The 27,867-nt window shown below is 41.9% G+C and overlaps 1 protein-coding gene across 6 annotated transcripts in view; it reads right to left on the bottom strand.

Annotated features, from left to right (window-relative positions):
* Positions 1-27,867, bottom strand: part of RASGRF2 (Ras protein specific guanine nucleotide releasing factor 2) — a 117,306-nt gene that overhangs the window by 75,621 nt on the left and 13,818 nt on the right. For all 6 annotated transcript variants that reach the window (XM_063422445.1, XM_063422446.1, XM_063422447.1 and 3 more), the window contains exon 2: positions 5,572-5,678. In XM_063422445.1, coding sequence (XP_063278515.1) covers positions 5,572-5,678 — 107 coding nt within the window. The remainder of the gene's footprint in view (positions 1-5,571; positions 5,679-27,867) is intronic.

Here is a 27,867-nt window from a genome sequence, read left to right as displayed (position 1 = left end):
CAGGGACTTTGGGATTTGGCTGCTGGAGGGCACCAGAGACCCAGCTCAGCTTCTGGGAACACCACAGGGTGGGGTGGCTGGCAGGAGATGGCCCTGCAGACCAGTATGTGCCCAGCTGGAGCCCAGACCAGCACGGGCACTTGCAGCAGCCGGGTGATGCCTTAGATTTTAGCTTTTATATTTTTTAAATCCTCTACTGCTTTAGTGCATAACTCTAAACTCTATATACAGTGTTACCTACTGTCTTCACATTTTGGTCAGAAAAAAAATCCCTCTGGGCCTGAAACTCAAGGACACCCTACAGATGTGTAGGCCTCAGGCCCTAAAAAGTATAAACAGAAGTGAATTGCAGGGGGAGCAAACTGGGGGTAAATGACTTCGCTACCTGAAGCTGTAATTGGGGGATAACCCCAACATGTAAATGGACCAAACTTATAATTGTTTGAAAACATTGTGAGCATCGTTCATCTTGGGTGCAGCCTCTTGGAGGCTTCTGACTGCCCAAGGTGTATCTACTGAAGGCCTTTAATAAATACCCACTTTATTCTCTCAATCTTTAGCCTCTGTTCTAGGTAGCCACTCCAAGGCATCAGGAGATGGAGGTCCAGGAGCAGCTCCTGGACAGCCTGCACAGCTCAGTGACTTCTGGGGGGCCCACACTGAGTGTATGTACTAGATGCACCTCTCTGCCTCCCTTCCAGCCCACAAGAAACCACCAAATTGTGGTTATTAAAGCATCAGACCCCAGCTAATACAGCTTCACTGACAGCAAGGCTTCAGGACAAGGCAGCTCTGAGCTGCCATACTGAGCCTGCAACCACCTGCAATATACAAAATACACGGCGAAGTGTGCCTACAAATCTGAGAGAAATAAAATCTGTTTTGCTTCTATTTGTTTTTAATTTTAAATTTTAAGTTTAACTTTAAATTGTTAGAGGGTAGTAGTTCCTTGTACACTTTAAACAGTGACCCAGGTGAAAGAAGCATTCCCACTTTCCTCCCTGCTCTTCTCCCACATTACCTGTGCAGTAAGCAGACCTGGAGGAATGAGATTGATTAAAACTAAGCTGGAATAAATTAAAAAAAACCTATTTACTTTTCAGATCAGTTTCCCAATTAAGTTCACACTTGTGCCTGCATGAAAGAAAGGTTTTCATTCCCACACATTGTAAATTTAAGACTTTAGAATAAGTTTAAGTATAGAAGCCAAATAAATTTTATTAATACTGCATCCATATTAAAAAAAAAACAAACAGAGTTTCTGAGCTAAATGCAAAAAAGCCTTAAAATATAGAAGACTTTGTAAGAGGAAGTGATAAGTACATCTCAGTGTATTGAGGATGAAACAGATTTTTTCATAAGAGAACAAGTTCTGGAACAAAGCCAGAAACAGGACTTCCAGATGCAGTCACTGACAGAGGAATTAGGATTTGCCATGAATAAATTCTCCTGCCCAAAAATGTAGTTCAGACAAAGCAAACCACTTTACTCTGCCACCCTGGATATTGTTGAGAACCCAAAATAGTGTAAACTCAAATAAAATGGAAGGAAAAGAAAAGTAAGTACAGACATGGAACTGCTAATGAGGTTCCATTAAAATATACCGGATTAAATATCCCACTTCCTGCTCAAAAGCCAAACAATCCCCCATGTGAGGAGAGGGTTCTATGGACAGAAACAACAGACAACATCACAGCAGAAAAATCCTTAAATTATTACTGGCATCCAAACAACATTCTCATTTACCCAGAGTGGACCATGGGGTGCACTGAGACTGCAGCATCATTTATTCAACACTCTGTTTATAACCGACAAAGTAAATAAGACACGGAAGAAATTTTGATGGCTACAAACATGTACTGGGGAAAAAAAAAAAGAAAAAAAGAAAAAGAAAAAAGAAAAGAAAAAAAAAAAAAAGGAAGGAAAAAAAGAAGAAAAAAAAAGGGGGGGGTGGGGGGAAAGGCAGTTCGAAATTAGATTTTCTATACGTCAATCTAAAAAAACAAAAAGCCTCAACTACCTCAATTGCATTGTCTCAGCTAACACAGGGATTACCACAGATCCTTCTGAGGATAAGACCCTCTGGAAAGCAATTAAATATTTCTCTTTCTCAAATGCCAGCATATTCACAGAGAAGATGTTCCCAGGTCTGTTTTCAATATAAGAGTAGTGGCATTCTTCTCAATGCCTCCTACAATTTCTAACTAAGACACCTGAGACAGTACAAGAAAGTATCTTTAAAGTGCTACATAAAATGCCATTCACCAACTCCTAACAAAAGCCTTAGGTTAGGCTCAAATCAACAGAGGCACTTAAGAAGTTGCCAAAACTTCTCCCATTTGTCAAAAATACAGATAATCTCAAGGGAAAAGGTCCGGATCATGATGCAGGCAAAAAATTCTATCCCTCAAGAAAATCTGTGCTATTTTGTTCAATTAACTTCAGAAGAAAAGTCCTACACAAGACTCTAAAACTATTCTTTTAGCCTCTTTTTATGTATCTTCAGCAAAAGACCCAATGTTTTAGTAACTAATTAGAAACTTCAGGCTGTTCTGCTTGATGCAATGCAAAGCAAACGAAAGCAGCTTCCAGTAAAGTAGAAAATCATCAGAGCGAGGAGGTAACCCACAACAGGGAAAGACATTCCATGCTTATCAACTAAATTTTACAAAAATTTTTGGTCGCTTTTTGGAATTCTGTCCAAGAGAACAGAAGGAAGTCATGTCCGTACTCCTGGGAAACTTCCCCAAGAAATTTAGATACCTATGCAGAAAAGGTGATTAAGAAAATCCCGAAATGGCATAGGACCATGAGACTGTCCATCACAAAGATATCCACAGTTCATATCATCAGGAGATAGGCCCAAATAAAGAAGAAATGGTCAAATAGCAAAAGAGATAGAGAGAAAAACACCAATCTTAGTGGCCTCAGAAATCCAGCTGTCTTGTAAAGCCTGCAATTACAACTTCCTGGTGGAGTCAAAAGCCAATCACCCTGACCCTGAATGTCACAAGCAACTTCTTTGCAAATTCTCAATATTTTCAGCTGTGTATCGTTTATAATTGCCTTCATTTTATGTCAGTTTCTACCTTGAAAATTCATGTGTGACACATCTACAGACTGAACCACAAGGACAAAAAATCTACCTCATATTATGAAGCTCTACTTTCTTACACACCTTTTACACCAGGCAATGAACAAGAATCCCAGAATCCCAAAACCACTGAAGTTCGAAAAGCCCTCCCAGATCATCAAGTCCCAGCTGTGCCTTGATCCCCACCTTGTCCCCAGACCTGAGCACTAAGTGCCACCTCCAGTCATTCCTTGGACACCTCCAAGGATGAGGGCTTCAATCCTCCCAATTCCTGGCCACCCTTTCCATGGGGAAATTCCTGCTGGTGTCCAACCTGAGCCTCCCCAGGCCCAGTTCCCTCTCCTGCTGTCCCTGTTCCCTGGGAGCAGAGCCCGACACCCCTCTCCTGTCAGGGACAGGTTTGGCAAAACCAGACTGATGCTGGAAAGAGGGAACCTCAGGATGCTGTTGTCCCTGAATGCCACAAGCACAAGGCAAAAAGCCCTGCTCCCTTCTTCACTCACTGTCAGTAGGATGCCCTAGGATTTTAGCTTTTATATTTTTCAAATCCTGTAATGCTTTAGTGCACAACTAAACTCCATACGGAGTGTTACCTACTGTCTTCATGTTTTGGTCAGGAAAAAAAAATCCCTCTGGGCCTGAGATCCAAGAACACCCTACAGCCTCAGGCCCCAAAAAGTATAAACAAAAGTGAATTGAAAGGGCAGCAAACGGGGGGTAAACAACACCATTACCTGAAGCTGTAATTAGAGGATTAACCCCTGATATGTAATTGAACCAAATTTATAATTGTCTGAAAAACTCATGACCATCATCCCTCTTGGGTGCAGCCTCCGGGAGGCTTTTTCACTGCCCATGGTAAATCTACTGAAGGCCTCTAATAAATACCCAATTTATTCACTCAATCTTGTCTAGCCTCTGTTCTAGGTAGCCACTCCAAGGCATCAAGTACTCCACATCAAAAGCTGTCCCAGACCAGGGACAAGCCCTGCAGCAGCCAAGGGCTGTGGCTGTCGTATACAGGAGACATCCTGAGTCTCATGGACCCCCAAGGCATGGAATGATGTGCTCACCCAGAGAGTACCAGGCCAAAAATGCTGCCCACCCTGCAGGGCTGTCCTAGGACAGGGTCCTGATCAGGAGGCACCAGCACTAAGAGGAAGATGCAGATCCCAAGGCTGCATGCCCAGGCAGTGATGCCTTAAGTTTTAGCTTTCACATTTTCCAGATTCTGGATTGCATAAGTCTGTAATTCTGAACTTCATATAAAGTGTTAGAAGGTTCTCCTCACAGCTTAGTTTGACAAAACCATCCTTTTCCAGCCCCAGAACCAAGGACCATTGCAACTTCAGGCCCAAAAAAGTGTAAACAACAGCGAATTGAGGAAAGCGATCTGGGAGGATGGGACTTCATAACCTGAAGCTGTAATTGGACAATTAACCCCAGTATGTAAATGGACCAAAACTTATAAAAGTGTGAAACCTTGCAACCAGTCATCCATCTTGTATCCATCTTGGCTCCATCTTGGGTGCAGCCTAGGCCGGGCTCTTGTGCTGCCCAACGTGTATCTTGTGAAGGCCTCTTAATAAATACCCCCTGTATTCCTTTAACAATGCCTAGCCTGTGTTCCAGGCAGCCTCTCAAGGCATGATCAGCACAAGGCCTGGAGCCCCAGGGCCTCATTTCACAAGCTCTAAATTAAAATCTATGAGCTGCTCGTGTTCAATTTTAGTTCTAAAGCAGAATCACTTCTGTTTACATGGCTCATGTCCTAAGCAATTCGGGAGCTGCCTGGCTCCTTGTACGTTACCATGGCACTGCAGATTAGCTGAGGTGAGTGTGAATGAGAGGAGACTGCAGAAAGTGAGTTTCAGCAGCAGTTTTGCCTTGGGACACCATTCCTCAGCCCTTCAGACTTTCAGTTAGATTACACCTAAACCACTTGCCACTTGTCACACAGACCTCTTCTCAGGCACAGACTTCTGCATGGCTCAAGGTCCTACCACGTCCCTTTTCACAAAACTGTGGTTCAGGTGGTTCCGAATTTCAGTTTCAAAGTCAAAATTTTATTTTTCACACTTCATCATCTTAAAGGCGTGACCTCCTCTATCTTAGATTTATTTCTCTATAGGAGTTTCTAAGGAAAAACACATTTATTCATCTGTCATATCATTAATTTTCTCATCCACATGACACACTTGTCTGTAACAACCCTAGGGATTGTTTTTAATAAAATAATATTCTTCTTGAACTAACTTCAACTGTAGCACAATTGCTTGCGAAAGATAAAAGATAGTGAAATAAGCATTGAACGGTATGAGTGTTCTTTTCCTATTACATACTCATGAGTTGCAAACAACACACAACTAATACATGTTAACATTTATTTCTGTCTGGAAGGCGGGTTTAGATTTTCAAAGTATTATCCATATATCTGTAATAAAATGGATCAGAGGGTCACAAATTGAGTTTCATACCTCGCTTGGTGAATAGCTTCTACCCACTCATCTCCATCAACTTCATCCTCACAACGCAGCTCCAGTGGCTTCTGCCCCTCATGGCCAAAGAGAACAGTAAAGTAATACTGCAAATTAGAACAAAGGAAAAAAGGGTTCAGAAACTCTTAAATGAAAAAAATTTATAAAATTTAAGAAACGAACAAAAAGCAATCAAACAAAAAATGCAAAACACAAAAAACGTCCCACACAGCAAATAAAAACTGTCAGAAGACTTTCTATACTCAGCCCAATGTGCTGCCAGCCCAAGGAATATGTGTTTTCAGTTTTCATCTGGAAACATGGGTTGAAGGTAAAACTACCCTGAAAATATTCCCCTGTGTATCAGGGTAATAGCTTTCATGTACTTATTGCTAAATTACTGTTCTTAAACTTCCACATCCAAGACAACAAAATACAATTCCCTAAAGAGCTCCTTCAGCTAAGTACAATAACAGAGCTGCAGTGGGGTGTCAGTAATTCTCTCTCGCATCTTTTAACCTAAAACTTTCCTCACAAGCCAGCATTGGGACCCAAGCCTGGAACCACCACTCTTTCCTCCTGAGAATGCAGATTGTGCACCGGCTACAGCTTATTCCCCACTCTCCCTGAAGAACAGGAACCCTTCTCATCCATCACAGTCCCAAATCATGTTAGCCCCTCTCTCAAGAAGCCTCACCCACAACTGCATCGCAGTTTTGTTTCTACAAGAAAATGCTATTCACCCAAAACCTGTCATATTCTCACTGGCATTTCTTGCATAGGCATTGCCCAGAGTTCTACAGGTCTACAGAGTTTTCTACAGAACTCTTACAGAGTTCTGCATTCCACAGAGCTTTCAGGGAGGTTTTTGCTACTCTCAGAAGTAGCATTAAGAGATTTATCTAGTGGGGAGGGGATAGCCACCAGGTACCTACCTTAGCTCCCATTTCACAGGGACGGGTTATTTACAACCTTATTTTGCACAGCTTGTGTACCAACTTACAGCCAGGAAGCAAACAGACTTCTTCCAGCTCAGATGAAAGCAGGTCAGAAAATATTCTACCTAAATGCACATCTTTAATTTCCACGGGTGCCCTAAATGCACCTTTAGAAATCCAGATGTTTCACAAGCAGCAGGACCAGAGAGGGGTGTAAAAACATTTGGGTTTGGGTCTGAGGTTATTCAGGAGCAATTCTGACTGAATTTCTCTCATTCCCTCCATTGAACTCACTGCCCAGAACTCCCTCATCCCTCGTCCACCTCCACACCTGTGCACAGGGAACAGAAATTCCTGTCTGGCCTCCAACAGCCAAACTCAAGGACCCGTACATTTGGCTTCCTTTAGGGAAACATGAGCACAGAAAAAGGCATTCCATGAGGAGAAATTATTCACTTGTGCATTATATTAATTTGTTAAACATCACTACACACACATAAAACACTCTTCATGCAGAAGACCACCAGAACTGCAGGATTACAGACAATCACAACAGAAATGAGGCCAAAACAGACATTCACATTAAACGGGCTTTAACTAAACGAGGTTCAGGTTCAGATATGTTAAGTTTCAGAAACTAAACAGTTCCAGAGCCCAAATGAAGATAAAATAAATGAGCAAAAGGACAATCTTATAACCTGTGGGGTTTCTACAAAGCATATCACTTAAACCTGAATGCTATGAATAGGAAAGAAAAAAACATTGAATCAGGTCTATAGGATTCTCCATAGCAGTGAATGATAAAAACTTTTACAATAATACAGTGCAGTTGAAAATAACCTACAGCACACTGAAAAGTGCAGCGAGATTACACACAAATGTGCTCTGTTTATAGAGTGGAATAGTCTATTTTAAAAAGCATATTTAAAGATAAATCACACTGTTCAGCACTGCATATTATGTAACAAGTTATTTGCGTTTCATAAAGCTGTTACATATAAAATTAGAATGAAGACACAAGTGCAGACAAGCACTGGATTTAATCCCATTGTGTGGGGATTCAAGTTAGAGACAATATCAGTCCTCCCTACTTTTAAAGTACAGCAACTCAGACCTCTTCAAAGCAAGACTTGAAGTGATCTCATGTCACAGAATTTAAACTCAGAGGTGTGCAGTTACCATGGTGACAGGCACGCCAGAAACACACACAGACCAAGAAAATGCATGCATTTGAACTAAATTAGAGGGCAACCACAGTAGGTCTGGACCCAATGGCAACTAAAACTAAATTACAGAAGGCATTTGTTTTGAAATCACCTACATCTGTCAGCCCCCCTTAAAGAGACATATTGCTTTCAAGCATCAGCATCAACTCTCAATTCATTTATCCAGAAATAATCAACTCTAGAGCTAGCAAAGTGCAATAAAAATACCATAACATGCCTCTAAAAAGAATCTCCAAGTCATCTTTGAATTCTCTTTTCAGAATAAATGCTTGTCATTTAAAAATCTGATTTACTACAAGAAAATAAGATGGTATCTGTGATGCACTATTACATTCCCCAGTAAATGATGTATGTGAGTGGGCCTGTATATATAATTACACAGAAACAATATAATTTTAGCACTGCCATTCAATGCCGAACAGTTTAGCTTGCACATTACTGCAGCACCGTATAGGTAAAAAACACCCTTTTGCATATACACCATCCTTTTTGTGAAGGAAAAACAGTAGATATTTAAGCACTGTAGCACATATTTACATCAACTACCCTCATCACCATCATTATCCCATCTGCTGGGTATCAGGAACACACTTGTGTTTCAAGTTCAGCTGGATAATTTTGTTGTTTATATTTATTCTGAAAACCACTGGACTCGTGGAAGGTAATATGAACAATCTGTGTTCTGACATAAAGCAAATTAAGCAATTTCATTTCAAGGTGTCTTTTCAGTATTCAGGTGCACATAAGCAACAAGGCAAGGCTTCATTTGCACAAAAACACCTTTGGCAGAATTCTTCAAGGTAAAGCCTGAGAAAAAAGAGGAAGGAAAGATTCAAGTGCCTGCCATAAGTATGACTGACAGCCAAGGAAAGAGTTAAGGGACATCAGGAGTACTGCTGTGTGTCACTCCTCTGACTGGTACCTGGGGCTAGCCAGAGTTTCTCCTTGCAGTGAAAGGAGGAATGAGGAAGGAGCTGATGGGTGCCTACAGCAGAGACAAGATTGGAGCCAGGCTCAGACTCTGTGTGAAGAAGTCCCGCACCAGAGCTGGGCTGACCAGCAGCTCACAGCACTACACTGTCCTTATGAAACTGCCCAAGCGATGGCAGTGCTCAAAACAAGGCAGTAAAACCTCCACAGCTGCCAACATTTCCCTTCACAGGGGAAAAAAACATTGTTCTGATTAAAAAAAAATCAGTCAAACAAACAAACTCTCACAAAAAACCCACGATGAAAGTGTAAAACAAAAAACACATCAAACAAACAAACAAACCAAAACCACACACACAAAACAACTACACAAAAACCAAAATCCAAAAGCCAACCCAAAAAAAAAAAAAAAAAAAAAAAAAAAAAAAAAAAAAAAAAAGAGATAAAAAGCGCCCAAATGATGCATGCTCTGTAACAGAAATACTGCTTTTCAGACCACTAAGGTCAATTAGTGGTGATGCCCCAAACAATCCCATGACTGAAGCACTGAGGGACCCAGAGTAACAAGGATTCCCACAGAGGTGCTAGCACCTGTCACAGGTGAGGACAACTGCTGCCCCAGGGAATATCACCTGGCAATTCCACTGCGAGCTCCTGCCTTCAGCTCCTCGTAAATTTGGTTAGCTTTGACTGTCCAGGAGGCAAAGCGCACACTGGGGAATTGAAGCAAGTATCAGCAGTGCTTTTGATATCCCACTCTCCCATCAGCAGGGTGAGTCAACAGGTAAATTATGTTCCAAGGGACACCAGGGGGACCCCAAACTGTCTTGTGAACTTTCAAATGGTGTGTGTGGTGTGGCAACAGATACCTGCCCATGGTCTGCCCTTCCCTAAGCCTTACATAAAACCAATTTATAATAATGCACTGTAAAGTTGTCATTTAAAACTTGGTTGTGCCATGATCTCGCTAGATGCCATTTCCCAATTTTTCACTGATTCATTGCAGTCCTGGCCTAACTGTTCAAACCAGGACATTGGGAGTAAGTTAAAAGAAAATTACAGGTGTCAATATTGATAAGAATGGAAACCAGAGATGAAAAACAATGGTGGGAAATTTGTCTGTGTATCAAGATTGCTACCAAAATATTAAGAGCCCCAACAAAAGCCTGTCTTCAATGTGAGGCATGAGGAAACTTAATTATTTGCCATGTTTCAAGACATATATTCACTGCCTAATATTTACAAGGACGTGTTGCACACCTTTGATGCTGAAAAAGGTGGCAGAGGTGATTAATTAAAATTTAACATGACAAGCTAAAAATATTTCTTGTTCTTGACTTCTAAAGATATTTTCATTTCAGAATCTGGAAGTCTGTGTAACCTGAAATGCAAGTAAATTACTGAGCAAAAGAGAACAATCACTGCAGCAACTGAAAACTCCTCAGTAATCCCAGAAGGAAAAGCAGCAAATTACAGTCTAAACCAAAGCAGCTTATGCTATCCAAGGACACATTAACTCATGAAGTTCTCAGATGTGTTCTACTGACAGTATTTTTCCCAGCTTCTGAAACACAAAGCAAAAAGTGTATTCTGTATCTCTCACATCTTGAGGAAAGGGAAGGAAAAGAAGGGGAAATGCTGTGAAGAAGGCAGCACCTCTAGAAGGGTTTAAGTGGACAAGGATGAATGTATGGAAGTGAGGGAAATGTTTGGGGGAGAAGGGAGCAATCCCTCACAGAGAGATCTTTTTTTATTACAGTGCCAGGACAAGGGGAATGATTTCAAAGAGAGGAGGGTGAGATGGAATATTGGGAAGGAATTGAGGAGGGTGGGGAGCCACTGGGATGGGGTTCCCAGAAAAGCTGTGGCTGCCCTTGGATCCCTGGCAGTGTCCAAGGCCAGGCTGGGCATTGGCGCTTGGAGCACCCTGGGACAGTGGAAGGTGTCCCTGCCATGGCAGGGGTGGGATGGATGGGCTTTAAGGTCCCTTCCAACCCAAGCCATCCTGTAATTCCACTGCTCTGCCAGCAGCAAGCTGCTGGGTAGGAGAGTGTTCCCCTCTCCCAGGGAAGATTCCCTCATGCTGGGACTTGCGAAGCCGCCACTCCTGGCAGGAAATTTGCATCCCATTGCTGTTAAATTAGCATGAGAACGGAATAATGACAGGACTGAGAATTCATTTTAAAGTTTCCAGGGAGATCTACTGAGCCAACACATTTCATGTTTGTATCACACCAATTAGTAGAAGCTATAATGAGAACAGGATTAGTGGACATCAGAATTAACATTATATACTGGGGAAGAATCAGATGGTTTTTGTACAAGGATGGCATCTCCTGTAAACCCAGAGGAGCTCTCAAAATGGTCAACCAGTGTTTGGATTGCAAGAAAACCAGACTTCACAATGATTTTGAGAGATGTTTAGGGAAATGGTTAAGCATCTAGGACTTAAAAAAAAAAGTCACTTCACAGATGAAAAAAAAGGAAAAAAAATCCGATCAAAAGCTAGTAAACAGTTGGAATATCGGGCCATCTGTCAGTTCTTAGAATGAAACAAAGTCATCAAAGGACTTCCTCAGGGAGTTCTGTTGAGGACAGGGACAGGCATTACACAGGATGATAAAGTTTGTAAATTATTTGAGTTAGTAATGATGAGAATCTGTTATTAAGAACTTCAACAGGCCTGAGTTACTGGACAGCAAGATGGCAGACAGAATTAATGTGAGGAAAACATTCCAACCTTCACATGTGGAAAGATGGACTTTGTGCTTGGTACCACCACTCAGGAGCAAGCCCAGGAAAAGTTCCATGAAAACACCATCCCAATGCTCAGCAATGCCAAAAGGAGCAAATCAGAGTACAGGGATGACTGGGAAAGGAACAGAACAAAGTGAACAAGACAGTTACACTATGAAAAATCCTGAATACCATGGGCACTTTTGGACTTTTCACACAGAAATAAATTGGGAAAGGTTCAGAAAATGACAGAAGCAGTGTGGAAAGAGTTGAGTATGTCTCAGCTGGTCCAGTAAAATCTTAATCTGAGACTCTTTAGTGCAAAGAAAGTACAGGGGATGATGGCTTTGAGATGAAGGCAAATTTAGACTGGATATAAGAAAGGGGTATTTTACCATGAGGGTGGTAAGGCCCTGGCACAGGCTGCCCAGGAGGAGGTGGGTGCCCCATCCCTGGAGACATTCAAGGTCAGGCTGGACAGGGTTCTGACCCACCTGATCAAACTGAAGATGTCACAACTCATTCCAGAGAGGGCTGGACTAGGAAACCCTTAAAAGGCCCCTTCCAACAAAAACATTCTGTAATTCTGTGGAAGGAACAACTTTGAGGATACAACAGGAGTCTGCAAAACCAGGAGGTGCACAAAGTGGATTAATAGGGTGTCACGGGTCTATTTCTTTTCCAATTAGAAGTAAAAAAATCCATTAAACAAAGGTCAGAGAAAACAGCTTCAAAACAAACAGAAGAAAGTGATTCTTCACAGAGCTGGTGGTAGTCTGGTGTTGCTCTGTGACTAAGGAAGTGGTAAATGCAGTGGCAGTGAAGTGCAGGGAGAGCAGAGGGTTCACTGTGCAGACTTTCTGGGCTAGCAAACACACAGAAATCACACATTTGGAATGCAGACAGTCCTGTAGCTGAAAACAACTGGAAAGCCATTTCAGACGAGAGGGAAGGGAAAAGTAAAATAAGTATTAAATTGATGCCTTCCCCAGCATGTCCCCATGGCCACCATGTGGGACAGGTAATTAGAGCAGCTGGACCTTTGGTTGAAGCCTTTCTCATAGTCCTAGAGGGGCTAATTAAAACTTCCTTTAGTGGCATGAGAGTCTTCCACAGCCCTCAGATTGCTTTGCATCTGATTATAAACGAGATGTGCTGGTACCTTCATGAAGTGCTGGCTCTTACAAGTTTCCTGGGGTTTTTCTTGTTGATTTTGGGTTTGATTTTGATTCTTTAAAAAAATAAGTAAGTAATTTGCAAACCTGGTAGAGAGATACTGTTGTGTTTTGAGTTCTGTGTTTCTTTCTGGTGACACCTGGGGATTAAGGGGGATTTTTTACCATTTTAGTATTACTTCATCATTCTTGATAGGTAGATATCTGATACTGAACAGAACTACAGAGAAAAAAATTCTAGAGGTAAATGAGAATAGGGTTTTTATCTGCCAAGAGCACATTAGAAGATACTGATTTGGATTTCCCACACTGAGGATACTCAGAGGTGGGCTGTGGTATCTGCTCCAGGTTTAGCTTCAAACTGGAGAAATACAAAATACCTTACTGGGAATGGGAGGTCTCCTTTATTCAACCAATATTGAATTAATTGAGTGCCAACCTGCTCCACAAAATCTATTCTGACATCTGACAGTGAACTGCCTTCCTGAGCCATCCTGCAAATATTGTCTGGGCAAGAACAACTGAGGTAATTATATGTAATTATGCAATCAACAGTTTTCCAATTAGGGAGATTACACATAAATGCACCCTGTGTTATAAACTCTTGCTCTGTCAATTACAAAATACCCTGCCCAACTTGCATGCAAAACAGAAGTCAAGAAATACACAAAGGTCACTGAGGACCTAAATTCTCCTGCAAATCTGTTGAGTTGCATTGAAATTACACCAAATTACAGTGGTTATAACATTTGTTTTCACGGATGAGAGAACCGGGCTAATATGGCCCCATCTGCTCTATTTTCAATGCAGACCATTGTTACTTCAGCAACAGTTTATCAACAGGGAAAAATTCTGCCACACAAAAGGAAATTTTAACAAGTAAAACCTACAGGAATGGGTACAAGAAGTAAGCGAAGCTGAATTATTCATGAATAATAAATTGAACAAGGGTACCTTCATCTCAAAGTGCATTTGACACAGTCCAGTGGGAATTTCCTGCCAGAAACCACAAGCCACTTGCTTCCCAGGGACCTGAGAGCTGCCTTGCAGGGACAGCGTAGTCACTAGTAAACACTCACAGCCGTGCCAGTGCTGCTGCTTCCCCTCCCACGTGCACCAGGGCTCCTGGGGCTGCCTCTGACACATCTCTACATCTCGCTTCCCCAGGTGACTGATGCTGTGGCTGTGCTCTGAAGATACTTCTGCAGGCTGAGTTCCTGAAAAGTGGAGAGTGATTCCTACAAAGCACTGCCAAACCCAACCTGACCAAGCCCAGAGCCAGACAGAACTGCTCCAAAGACCTGGTGGTGGACACAGCCAGCCCTCTGCTCACCATCAACCCCATTCCCAGGATTCTCTTCTTTCCAAGACCTGGGGAAAGGACACAGCACTCAGAGCTGCAGCTCACACTTAAACACAAAACATTTTTAGCTACCACTTGTTGCCTCTGATCCCTCCCAGTCTTCAGTTTCTCTGTAATATATTCCTTATGCTGGCAAAGGAGCAACCACTTTCTTGGAAAGTGTTGGCTGTGGTGGTAATTTGAGACATTTTCAGGACACACCTGTTCATGCAGAGAGCTCAGCAAATGGGCAGGTACCTGTGGGGATGACGGCAGTGAAATGTTTGCAGTGCAAGTGATGGGGAAGGAGAGCACAAATCCCATTTTCCTTACTGATGACCTAACCCAGCAGGCAGCTGGGGGAACAGCCCCTCACTCCTTGTCCCTGCCCCCATTTCAGGGTTTCAGCAGCTTCCATTTGGCCCAAACTGGAGGGAATCAACAGTCAGCTCAGTCCAAGTTTTGGTCGCTCCACAAGCATGGCACAGCTGAAGTGAATCAGGACTACAGCCCTAACACATAACTAAGCACAATACAAATAAATTAGTAGAAATTCAACTAAATTAGTAGAAATAGAGCTATATCAGTAGGAATGTAGCTGTATCAGTAGAAAAATGTGCTGTTCAAAATTACACAGAAAGGACAGATGGGGAAAACAGACAGAAACAGACCAAAGGGAGTACTGTAATCAATTGCAGTGTTAAAAATTTTTCAGAACTCAAAGCTTTCTGTGTTTTGCTCTTTTTTTTTTCACCCTGTCTCATTTGTTGACCAGTTGTCACAACCTTAACCTTTCTCCATGTACTGACAGCCTTCCCCTCCTTGTCCAAACAGCAGCCAGAGCTCTCCAGCCCCTTCCTCTGAAACCTGACAGTGCTAAAAGCTCCTCTACACCAATTCTGACACAAACCTCAGTATTTGGTTTGCCCTGCAGAAGACATTCCTGTATTTTAATTAAAAGATCAGACTTTAAAGGCCAGAAGGAACATTTATAACCTTCTGTTTTGATTACTTATGTAATGTGGACCAGGACAATCTCTCCAGAGAGAGCTCCCAACATACAGCATCAAGATGAGACACACACCGTCCTTCATCAATTCTAATACAGAAACTAATGAAAAACCCTCCAGAGCCCAAGTTAAATTTTTCTAGGTAATAAATAATCCTCAGTGCTGAAAACATACGGCTTCATTTTAAAGAATGAGCAGGCAGGTAAATAATGAAATTACATGAAGAGCCTGGATTTTGAAGATTGCATTCCTGCACTATGCACTGCAAGAGTGAAGCCTGGCTTCCTCAGCAAACATTCTCATATATGTACCAAAAATAAAAAGAAAAAAAGATAAATCCACCCCAAAACACTCACACAAGCGATTTCTATAGAGCAAACAATTTTGATGTATTAATTTACAGGAAGCAGATTAATTGCCCGTCTTCTAATTATATTCTGAAAATATGCAAACACAGGATTTGACATTTTCAAAGCTCTTTACAGACAGTAACTAATCTCCAAACCCCTCTACAAGGTAAGAATTATGGAGCCCATTTTAGATACAAGGATATGTGCAAAGATGCCCAAATATAGATCTGCTGTAAAAAAGTTCAACTCAAGATAGCTATAAACAGAGCTTCTCTCCCTGAAGTGAGCCAACACACGATAGGGAGGCAAGAATAAGAAGTCAGCACATCTCAGACCTTGTTACACCCCTGTTATATATAATAATTGCTATCTATAAACATTTTCAGGAAAAAAACCAAACACTTGAAATTTCAAGCAACTGCAGTTTTCTGTGAGATGAGGAACAAGACTAGTTCTTCATCAAAATGACACTTCCCAACCTCACCCCCAAGGACTATGAGGAGAAAAGTTCTCATTTAGGGAACCTATAACTGCCTCTGTCAGCACATCTGGATATTCCAGACCCCCAGGGGACAGTCTGGACTGTTGCATCCCTGAGCAGGTGGGGTTCACTCAGGTGCACAGGGAGATAAAACATCAGGACATCAAAGATCCAGTGACTGAGTCCTGTCCTGTCTCACCCACCAAGAAATTTGGACGAAATTTCCAAGATATTTCTGCACACATTCTTCAATCTACTGTCCTTTGAATTCTCCAAGTTTGCAATGGAAAAAAAAAACACACCCCAAAAAACGCCCAAGCAAACACAAACCAATGTATCTCACCTTGTCCAAGCAACAATTAATATGATTCCATCATATGACAATCATTTCCTAATCCCCAGGACTTCTGACTGTCCATCTTCAATATTCGTTTTTTCACAAAGATTGTCTGAAATTTCCTTAACTTTGACATTATTTGGAAATGCTGTAACAGTTAATACTATAACACTCCACCTTGCAAATATAGAAAAAATTGTTACAGTTGTAAGCGTGACAGCCACTAACATTTTATAAGAAGAGTAAGAACTGAGTTGCACTACACCAATTGTGAGCTGAAAATTAAGTTTCCAACATTTGTCTGGAGATTGCTAAAATGTGTTCAGGCTTTATGTCAAACAAAATTATGTTCAGGCTGTAAAACCAATAATATTACAGACAGAATCCACAATTTATAATATTTACTGTCGAAGACCCACTTGAACATACATTCAGTTTTCAACAATTTACCCAGCTGGAACTGCAGCACAGGTTTTCTTTTCAAGCTTTTACTAATATGTCCCGAATCATATTAACTGTGCTACACTCAGTAGCTTAGTAACAGAGATTTTGGAGTAGATTCAGTTTGAAGGTTTTCCAGTGTGAAGTACTTTAAACACAGAGACAATATACCTAATATTCACCCAAATTAGTGTCATGATATAGCAAGGGACATGCTGAAGTTTGCTTTTTAAGTAATTCAACAATTACTCATATTCTCTGACAACTGGATAGAAACTTTTCACATCTTGTAGAGAATGCCTGGATTCCCCCCACAAATTGGTTGTGAATGCTCTGGTTTCAGCCAGGCCTGTCATTCCTGCACTACTAATCAAACAACAAAGTTTGTACAAGAGGTAAGTTGCTCAGGTAGAAAGCATAACCCCTTTCTCACTCACCACACTCATTTTGCTGGACCACTGTTCTCCCCCTGTGGCAGCACCTCCCATCCATCCGAAGAGCTTCACTGAACCCCCGAGCCAGAGGGGAAGGGGGTTAAACCAAAAGGAGTTACAGAATCACAGTCACAGAATCATGGAATTGTTTAGGTTGGAAAAGCTCTCAAAGGTCTCAGCCCAACCCTTCCCCAGCACTGCCACAGCCACCACTGCCCCTTGTCCCCAGGTGCCACATCGACACAGCTTTGAAATCCCTCCAGAGATGGGGACTCCACCCCTGCCCTGGGCAGCTGTGCCAGGGCTGGAGAGCCCTTTCCAGGAAGGAATTCTCCCAATATCCTGACCTTCCCCTGGCCCAGCCTGAGGCCATTTCCTTTCCTCCTGTCCCTGTTCCCTGGGAGCAGAGCCCGACACCCTCGGCTGTCCCCTCCTGCCAGGGAGTTGTGCAGAGCCACAAGGTCCTTCCTGAGCCTCCTTTTCTCCAGGCTGAGCCCCTTTCCCAGCTCCCTCAGCCACTCCTGGGGCTCCACTGCTGGACTCCTTTCAAACACCCTGTAACTGAGGACATCCTTCCATCATCTCTTTCCCCAGGAGCTGTGGCAATTCTGAGTGTTGAGCAAAGAGTTGCTCTTTTTTTGCACAGAATTTACAGAAGGATTTGTGATAGAAATGCTGAAGAGCTTCTTTATTCATGCATTATCTTCCTTTCTATCTGACAAGCATATTCTGGCACTGTTAGTTAATCCTGATCTCTGGAAGCACCTTTCTGGCAACAGAGGCTTCCAGATGTTCCACAACTCATGTGTGACAGCAGGGTCTGAGCTCCCAGCACTTGTCACTGCCAGTTCTTCTGAGGTCATGCTGTGCTCTGTCACTGAGGACCAGCTGAGTGTGCCACGGTTTGAGTCTCTCAGCAATGCAGTTCACTGGCACATTTCATATCACATGCATTTAAATAATGCTGTTTGAGTGCTGTTACTTAATGCCCTTTTCTTTCACACATTTTCTGGAACACTTTCTGCAATGCACCAGCCACTTCCAGTGCAGACCCACTACAGAGCTGACCAGAGCAAAGCAGAGCTCTGTGTCCAAGGGCCTTGGGTGTCCCCAGGCTCTGTGACCGTGCTCCTGTCACCTCACGGGCCACTCTGCTGCCGGGCTGTCCTGGACAGAGCAGAGCTGACCCTGCTGTGCACAAAGGGGATTTGGGAATCTCTCACAGATTTGAGAACTTGAGAATTCATTTGAGAATGTCTCCTCCCTGCCAGGCACAGGTGGCAGTGATAAACAACAGCAATTCTAAGCAGGCAGCACCATTCTGGAGAGGACAGAGTTACAGAAGGGTTGAAAAGCACAGGCATCACTTTCTCTCTCCCTGAGAGTGAATTGTATGCAGAACAATGGGATTTTCTGTTCATTTTCCACAAAGAGAATATTTTATGTTCCTCCTTCTTATGCAACCTCAAATTTTGCTTTCTATGTCAGTACACAATCCCCAGCAGCAAGAGCTTTCTCAAGATAACCTGAATAAATACAGAGATTTTGGGCTCCCAGGGGACATCATCTTTGAGCAGGAAAGCCTTCCCATTGTTGCTCTTCCACAATAAATCCCTGGCTTGAGAAGTGCAGAACAGCATCCTCATCTCTCCTCTGTGGCAGCAAAAAGGCCAAATTTACTATTTCTTACCAGTTTGACAGTTGTGTTTGACAGCTGCAGTTCATCCAGTCTTGAACTTACCATGCAATCAAAGAAACTTTTGAGTAAAGCTCTTATTTCCAGCATGCTTGCTTTTCATAACAAATTGCTGAAAAATCTGGGACAGCAAATGAAGCAGAGTGGCAAAACCAACTTCAGCTTGGATACAAACAGAATTATTTTGAGGGATGTTATTGCACTTGCTTTTAGTGCTGCCAATACCAAGCTTTAGAAGTTGTGATTTCTTCCCTTCTCCTGGAGTTTTGATAAACTATACTAAAGATTCACATATCTTATATCATGTAATAGTACAGCCTGAATGATTAAAGAAGTATTCACATGGCAAACTTTGAAATTCAATTTGCTTCACATTTCTTTTTTCCATTTGCAGATAAAAGTTTTGGTTCTACCTCAAATCCCTCTTCCTGTCAAACAAAGTAAATTGCCTGTTTTTTCTTTTAATTTTAACCAAAACTGATCTTGGTGGGTTTTTTTTCTGAAACACAGAAAAACATTCCATCTTTAAGCCATCAGTTTCCATCAAAACATCTGAGAAGCAGTTTATCACTCAGAGCTGCATCTAAATACAGAGAGTTTCTGTTGTTTTTTGTTCTTAACTCACTGGAATGTATTGTGGGAAAACTATGTCAGAAATTCAATTTCTCTTCTCAAAATCCTCTCATTTTTCAGACATTTGTAGCCTACATGAATATTACCCTTTTCAAAGACAGAGAAACACACAGCAATGTGTAGGGATGGAAAAACCATCCAGTTTTGCTGCAGATAACAAGAAAGGGAAATGGTAACATCATTTTCTGCATTAGCAGGCATACAGGGCATCACATAAAAAACACAGTAGGAATTCAGCTACAGATTTCAGGTCAGTTAAATGTCTTGATCACTTTTTTGCTGAAAACATTTTTTTTTCCTGCAGCAACAGATAAAATATTCCTAAAGTCATCTTTTCTTGAGGACTATTTCTAACAAAAGGAAAAACACTACTGAAATCTTCTGTTTTTATTTACACCAGAGCTAGGCAAGAGAGGGGTGGGAGGTGGCAACAAGTTAAAACGCCCACACCTTGCTATCCTAAAGGAAATTTAAATGTTTCTCTGTATCAAGACATGTTGACAAACATAAAATCAAAGCAAAAAAAAACCCACTTTGTATTGATTGAACCTATTGTGATGGACCAACCTGTCCCACAAGAAACCTGTGCGTGCCTCAGAGTGACGGTGATGCAGCTCCGGGTGTCCTCACCCCACGTAAGGCTCTGTGATGGGCAGGAGCACCAAGGAGCCAAGAGGACATGAGAGGCAGCACATCTGTGCTCTCTGAACCCCACAGCACACAGACTAGTGACCCCTAATGCAGTCCAGTTCAAAGCCAGGTTTGGGGAGTGGATATTTTGATATACTAAGTCACACCAAGTACTCAACCACACATGGGGGGAAAAATGCAGTGAATTCAATGACTTTTTTTTTCCCCAGGTCTTTTGAAACTCCCTTTTTTCATGCAAAATAATTCTAACAAAAAGGTGAAGAGCGGAAAGCGGGGACACCCTCTCTGGGTTTTCCCCTCTTCTTGCCTTCATTCTTAGAATTCTATTTCTGACACCTCCTAACTTTTGTAATGTGAAACATTAATAAACTTTTCTGTTCTAGCAGTTGCATAAAATGGGATACCACTACTACTCCTGCAGGATCTGTAGTAATTATGGAGATTGCCATCCTACTGCCTGACATGGCATCAGAAAGATAACCTTGTTCAGGTTTCTTAGAGAGGAAAAAGAAACCCACAAAGTAATTTCTATAAAGCCCTTAAAATTATCTTTTCCAAAGATAAAACAATGCAGAAGTGTTTTTGATAACTAAAGAAAGAAGTTTCAAAGGCCACATTTTTATAACAACTAGGGAAACAGACCGTCTTGTAAGTTTTGTATCTCCACGTAAAAACATAAATTTACTTGCCTGCTGTAAAAACACAACTGATGTAGCCAGATGCAACAAGGGAGAAAATGAGAAGAGGAAGAATACTATTCAAGCAAGTTGTAGCTGCAAAGTGACATTCCCAAAGCAAACAAATTTCCATCAAGAAGTTTGCGGGGTGTGTTCTGTGGGATTCAGCCATAGAGAATTGACCCAGGGCAAAGGTGCTGCTCTGATTTTGGCAATTTGGGAGTGAAACCTTTAGCTGTGCATCAGTTCCTGGCTGCTGTGAAGAAGGCGGGGGGATGCACAGAGAACTACAGAACCAACAGGGTGGACGTGACCCCCAAGATCATCAAGCTGTACCTTCAACCGCAAGTCTGGGTGCAGACCCAGTGCCCCAAGCCTTGTGTGACCCTGGGAACCAGGTGCTCCAAGCAAACCGCACCAGTGTCACTGTGACGTGTGAGGGCTTCTTTCTCATCCTCCACCTCAGAGGAACTCCAAATACAATCGAAAAGCACAAAACCCACTTTAAACTCAGTTGACAAGACCCATAGGATCACTTTTATTCTTCTCCCACACCTTTTCTTTACAACAGAACATTGTTGGCTCTGTGAACACAAGCTACAGTTGTCTCAAGAGCTGCTGAGTGAAACCACATATTTAACAGTGTTGTAAAATAATTTGTGTACAAACAGAATACAGCACAAAGGCGTGACGGGTAGCCACAAGCTGTGGTTGCAGGTCTTGCTATCCTGACTCAAATTAGCCACCTGCCATCCTCTCTGTGGCCACATCCACTTGCTAGTCCTTACATGATCCAAGGAATGGGGGAAGAGCCAAGTGTTCCCAAAAATGGGCTGTAACATACAAAAACACAACTTTTAGGGGCTGCTTTCAGTGGCTACTCTGTGATTGAAATTCCAGAGTTATTCTCTTTCTAATAATTTTAAAAAGAAGGCACGTGCCATTACAAAATACAGCAGGCAAATGCTTTACTTGCGCTATCAGTGCTGCAAGCAGCCTATTCTTTCTGTAAGAGACATGAACCTAATTTTGTCTTGCAGTATAACCAACCAAGTTTACTTTTCCAAAACATGATGGTTTTGTAGTATAACAGTATCTTGAATGGTTGAACAAATCTTAACATCGATGTGTCACAGCTCTCTACATTTTTACAGGTTTGCCTTTTAGATATTTCAAGTTACCAGGGAAACCCATATCTTGTAAATATTTATATCAGATAATTCTTTAAATTTCTACAAGTGCTGATCTATGCCATTGCTCCAGCTAAATGACTACCATTTAAATGTGACACACTGAACAGCAACTTGCTCGCAATTCTTCTGAAGCACACAGCAGTGCAGTGATAATGTCATTCAGCTAAAGGGGTTATGCAGCAGAGTCCAAATAAAACCAGCTGCAGGCGATTCTGCAGCCTAACAAAGTGACAGATGTCCCAGTATAATTTGGGGCCTGTGTACAGGAAAAACACCATGTCCTGCTAAGAAGGTCAGTCATCCAAATACAGCTATTTATACTGCTGCATGGAGAGTTGGAATGAAGATTTTTCAATGTGCTTCTGTCAACCACTCATCCAACAGCACCAGAATAATTAAGGATAGTGGGTGTTTAATTCCCAGCACTGTGTCCTCTGATTTAGCTGGCTGAATTAGGACCACCATGATGAAACCTTGTAATCACCAAAACAAATGCAAACCTTCACCTAAATGCAGAGGACTCTGGGGCCTTCATGTCTGACTGATTTCACTGAGGTTAAAAAGGTGCGATTCCAATCTGCATCACTCACTATTCCCAGCACTTTTCCCTCCTGCACTATCTCCCAAACAAGTTTCTAGGCCCTGAAAATACACCACATGCTGAAAGTCCTTACATAAATCAATGGTTCCTTTTGTTCAGCTCCTCCTGCGTTCCATCCCTACTGCTCACTGCCCTCACTTCACAGAGTTTTCACTGTCCTGTGTGCAGGTATGAGGAACAGTAGTTCACATCACCTGCTCACTTGCAAAAACTCAACAGAAACAACCAAAACCTACCAGCCATTATTTATTCAGTACAAAGAAGAGAAAACACACTATTATGATGTACTGAAGTTTTTATGTTACCTCTGAAAAAAAAAAGGAATCAGAAAGCTTAAACCAGATGCAAACACAGATCAACAAACATGTTATCATTATGATGCAGGTACCTTATGAATAGAATTTTTTTTATTTTCTGTCTGCTATCCTAATTATTTTCCATCCTTGAATATTAAAGAAAATAAATATCAGGCAGACTCAAATCAAAGATTTGGGAAAAAAATAATATCTCTTTTTGAAGATTTCTGTAGGTGCAAAAATTATTAGAAATTTATTTTTAATGTAATGTAGGAACTTCCCACAGTTCAAGAAAACAAAAACTGTTCTGGACCACAGGCATGTTTTGTAAAGTTGATGGAGCAAAACCTCTCTCCACCTTCACACCAAAGGCAGGCTGGAAAAGAGTTTATTTCAGGTGAGCACAGCATAAAATTCTTACAGCAAATAATTGAAGCAACAATAAAAACAATCTGGTCCTGAGGACGCTACTAAACTATCTTATACTTTGAAGCACCATGGCTGCACATGCCCAGGTTCCTCACTATTCACCCCAGAACGGGTTTTGCTGCCCCTGTGCTGAGGTGCACAAGTGACCTACACACAGCTCAGTGCAGGAATCAGAGCAGCAGTGAGACAGGAAAAAGTCTTCCAGTGATTTGTGCAAGTCAGATATACTTTTAAAGAGCTGTTCACAGACATTTTCCTCCTCATACCTTGCCAAATGTGTTTTGGGGTTTTCTTTGCATCCCTACTAACCAGCTTCAATCCCCAGAGACTGTTGCCAGCCTCTCACTATGTGCTATTGGTGCCTTCTTGGGCTACCTAAAAACAGAGGCCAGACAAAATAAGGGGAATAAAAAGCAGATATATTAATAAAAGGCTTTTAGGTACATTTCAGGCAGACAGAGCCCTCCCCCAGGGGCTACACCCAAAAACAGAACACAGGTCACAGGTTTTACTTTTATAAGTTTGGTCTATTTGCATACAGGTTCAGGTAGTGGAGTTATTTATCCCAAGTTTGCTCTCCCCAACTCACTTTTGTTTACATTTCTCAGGGCCTGAGACAGTGAGGTGTCCTTGATTCCCAGGCCTAGAGGGGAATTGTTCTGTCTAACCAAAAGGGGAGAACAGTAGCAAACACTGTATATGGAGTTGAGAGTTATACACTAAAGAATTGCAGAATTACAAATGTATGAAAAATATAAAAGCTAAAATCCCAAGGCATCACTATGACAAAGAAAACACCTTTTGGTTTTTGATCAGCACCTCAGTGTTGTGGTGGTGGTGGGCTCAGGCCTGATCAGTCCTGCACCTCAGAAGTGAGGGCAAGGACAGAACCCACTGTGGTGATCGCACACCTGGACAGGTAGATGTATGGGCCAGACTAGTCTCTTTAATTAGCTTATTCTATTATTTTTCCATGTGTCCTCATTCCTTTCCCTGCCTTAGGCTCCTCCTGGAGTCAGCCCATAGCAAGTCCTGGGCAGTCCCAAAAGCTCTTCCCTACTTCCCATAACCAGCGCCCTATTCCCACACGAACCATGACCAACCTCTAGGTGACCTCAAGCCCTTTTCCTGACTTCTCCTGCTAATTCTAGTTCAGGTGGCAATCCAGTCCAAAAAATCGCTGGATTTTGTGTGACTAACTGCCTGGGAAGTCATTCATTGCCAATTTACACTTTCTTACTTTTATTATAGGTGTCCATTCCAAATATTTCATGTATTTAAGGCATAAAACAAAATTTGGCAGAAGTCCAATGTGAAAATTTTCTGAACCACAAAAGAAAGCTTTCACTACTAAATAGAAAGGCCGCTACCATGTAGTTTGACGTAGATTTTTTTTAAATAAAAGAAAGGCTAAATGTATCATACACATACACGGAGAAACTGATTTTCCCCAAAAATTATTGTCCTCTTTTCTTGTGAAATTATTATGTTTAAGGCAGGTTGTGGGGTAATAACTGCTTATAAAACTGGTACATTTCCATCACATGCAATGTCTCCAATTCATGTACTTCCCTGGAAAACTCTACCCAGCCATCAGCTGCTGAGCCCAGGAGAGAGTGGAGATCAAACTCTTGGTCTGTGGTGATGAAGCTTGCTTTGACATAATCCACATTCAATCTGCTACAAGAACCAGGCTGGAATCACCTCACATGAATTATGTAACAATTATGAACGGCATGTAATTAATGAGTTACAGCTCATGTCTGACACTGCAAGTGCTTGTGGCACCTCTGCAGAAGTTGTCCCACAGTCTTTGTCCCTAAACATCCTCTCAGAGGTGCTCTGTGCCCCACCACACCAGGCCACAGCCCTCAGCCAGGCCAGAGTGTTTTGCCTGGGGCTGTACAAACACGACTGAGCTTTTTGGCCTCAAAAACTGAGGTATTTTTGTCCTCACTCATCTCTCAGGGCTGGCTGTCAGGAGACAAACATTGTCTGCTAACAAAAAGCTGCAATGCATGGCTTCACTACAGGAGCACTGCAATCTCTTTTTCTTTTATTCAGCCAAAAAATGCCCTAAATGAAAGATCTTCAGCCATATGCAAGCGTTCAGAGGCTCTCAAACAAATTGCAGGCTCAAACCTCTGTGTCCTGGACATCAGCACTGCCCCAAGGGAAGAGCCAGGGCTCACACTGAACTAAGAGAAGGCAGCAGAGCTCCCTGTACAAAGACAAGGGTGCAGCACTGGAACACAGCAATTCAGGAAAAATAAATCAGAGATTTATTGTTCATGGTAAAATGCTGAGTGAGGAACAGCACCGCAATTGTCAGTGATCTCATGTTCTGCAGCCATCAGAACAACTCAAACCAGACACCAGACATCAGTTTGCAGATCTGAGTGTAGGTGTCTCACTAGCAGACCAATTGTAAGCGCTGGTTTTCAATAGCTTTTTTTTTTTCTTTTTTTTTTTTTTTAATACATTAGATGACAGTATATACTTAAAGATATTATTCCTCCTTGTTTTCAACTGATTCTGGAAAACCAGAAATTCTGGCCTGCTGGTGATGTGGCTAACCCTACAGGAGATGTGCAAGCACTATTTTTAGAACACAGCCCATGTTAGGGACGTGAAAGTTCGACAAAAATTTAAAAAACACAGGGCAATGCTAAGTGTGTGGTGGGTGCCGAGTACAGTAGGAAAGAATTATTCCTGCCACATTTGGAGGATCTTGATGATAGGAGTTATGTAGGCACACCTCATAAAATACATTTAACAAAGTACATTTAGGAAGTACACTTCGAGATTGCAAGAAGGAGCACTTCCAGGTGATGAGAGATGGTTAAATAGGCTTACTTTGGAAACATAACTTACGAATTTTCCAAAGATTTTGGATACTCTGCCATGCTGTAAAAGTGAATAGATTTAATATTTACTAACACAAAATATATTCAATTTTATGTAATACTTAATAACATTAAAAACACCATTTTTAGAACACTGTATTCACCTACAGATCCCAGCATGTTCCAGCTCCGGAAACAACCTACAGTGAGTGTCAGCAAACCTTTCCAAAAATTGAGCCAATGTTGCTTATCCAGAACACAAGAAAAAATTCAACATAAGCTTTTGAAACAAATATTTCAACTGCTAAGCTTAAGGACATCCTCAGAGCAGTTTTCAGTATCAACATCAACAACAGAAAATGTGCATCTCTCCATCCTTCCAAGCCCAAATTGCATGTTCCGTGTTAGTGATCACAGGAACTTTTGCTGTCTGCTCCACGTTTGTTATGCTAACAGGTGCCAACACTTCCATTTAATCCAATCTGGAATGTCTGCTGCATCTCCCTGTGCCTTCCTGTGTCTATGTATGGCAAGCTAAGCATGCCCAGCTCTGAGACGCCCACAGCCACACGGCTTTGGCTCCTCCACAAGCTGCTGCACAGGCAGCATCTTCTAATTTAGCCTCCTTGAGTGTTTAGCAGAGGGCACTGAGATGGATTAAGCCTTTCTGTGCACCCAAATGGCTGCTACGGGTTTGAACATACCCAGCCTGCTGGATAGATTTGCTACTACCATGTGGCTGGTGTGAGAAACAAGGCTCACTCTAAAATTTTCAGAAGTTTAATAAGGGATAAAAGGGTCAGCATGTCGGGTGCTTGGCAACTGCCAGAGGCACACCAGCTAGCTTAAAACAATTTTCTTAAATACTTTTTCATTGCATTTGTCAAATGCGTATTCATGAAGGTTATGCATATTCAAACATTCCCTTGAGTTTACATGTTCCAGGAATTCTTTTGCCTGGTTCGACCCTTGACCCATCTTCTTGAGGTACTGCAGATGAAATTTATATCTTTTATTTCTTCACAAGGCCCCCTTGTTCTGTGGTTTGACAGTTCTTGATAGCCTAAGCCTCAGTGGTAAATTCCTCCTTCCATTCCGATGTTTATTTACCTGGTTCTTCTCAATGTTATCTTATCGTACAGATAAGGTACTCCACAAGTACGTTAAATCAACATTAGCTATTTCACAAAATTGTCTGAGTTATTCTCACCATTGTCAGTAAATTACACAAATAAAAGCATTAGCTACTTCTGCAACAGTTCATGTTATGATACACAGCACATAGTCTCTATTTTAGTATTTTGTGAAAGCATAAACTGTAATGTATTTATCACACTAAAATATATAATCTACACAGGGATTAGGGTAAAAAGGCTGATAAATTATATTATATAAAAGGCAGTTTAAAAGTGATTACAAACTGTATTATATCAAAATAATTTGCAAAAAGCCAATATAACAGCGAAAGCAAATGACTGCACAGTTATTTATAACAGCTGGGAGAGTTTTGCTGGGGTGGTTTTGGTGACACAAATAAATACAAGCAGCAGCCCTGTGTCAGCAGCACAGACCACTCTACAGTTTTCAAGGTTCACTCAGGGGTGCCCAGAGGGACATCAGAGCAGCACAGGGTGGCTCAGCTACGACCCACACACTGACCCACTCACTGTAGAGGGTTCACAACACCCTGAATTTCCTCTCCCACCGGTCAGACAGCTCCAGGAACACCCAATGCCAGCTGCATAATTAAAACCTGCAGCTACTCCTGCCTGTGAAGGAGGACTACGTTAAGGCAGAGAGAGACCAAAGATTTCCAGCACAGCCATCTGACAGAGGACAAGGGGTATATAAGGAAAATGTGAGGGGATTTGAGA

The sequence above is a fragment of the Prinia subflava genome, chromosome Z (assembly GCF_021018805.1).
Source record: "Prinia subflava isolate CZ2003 ecotype Zambia chromosome Z, Cam_Psub_1.2, whole genome shotgun sequence".
Classification (NCBI taxonomy): Eukaryota; Metazoa; Chordata; class Aves; order Passeriformes; family Cisticolidae; genus Prinia; species Prinia subflava.
The sequence above is the reverse complement of the archived record's forward strand: the minus strand, read 5'-3'. Positions and strand labels throughout refer to the sequence as shown.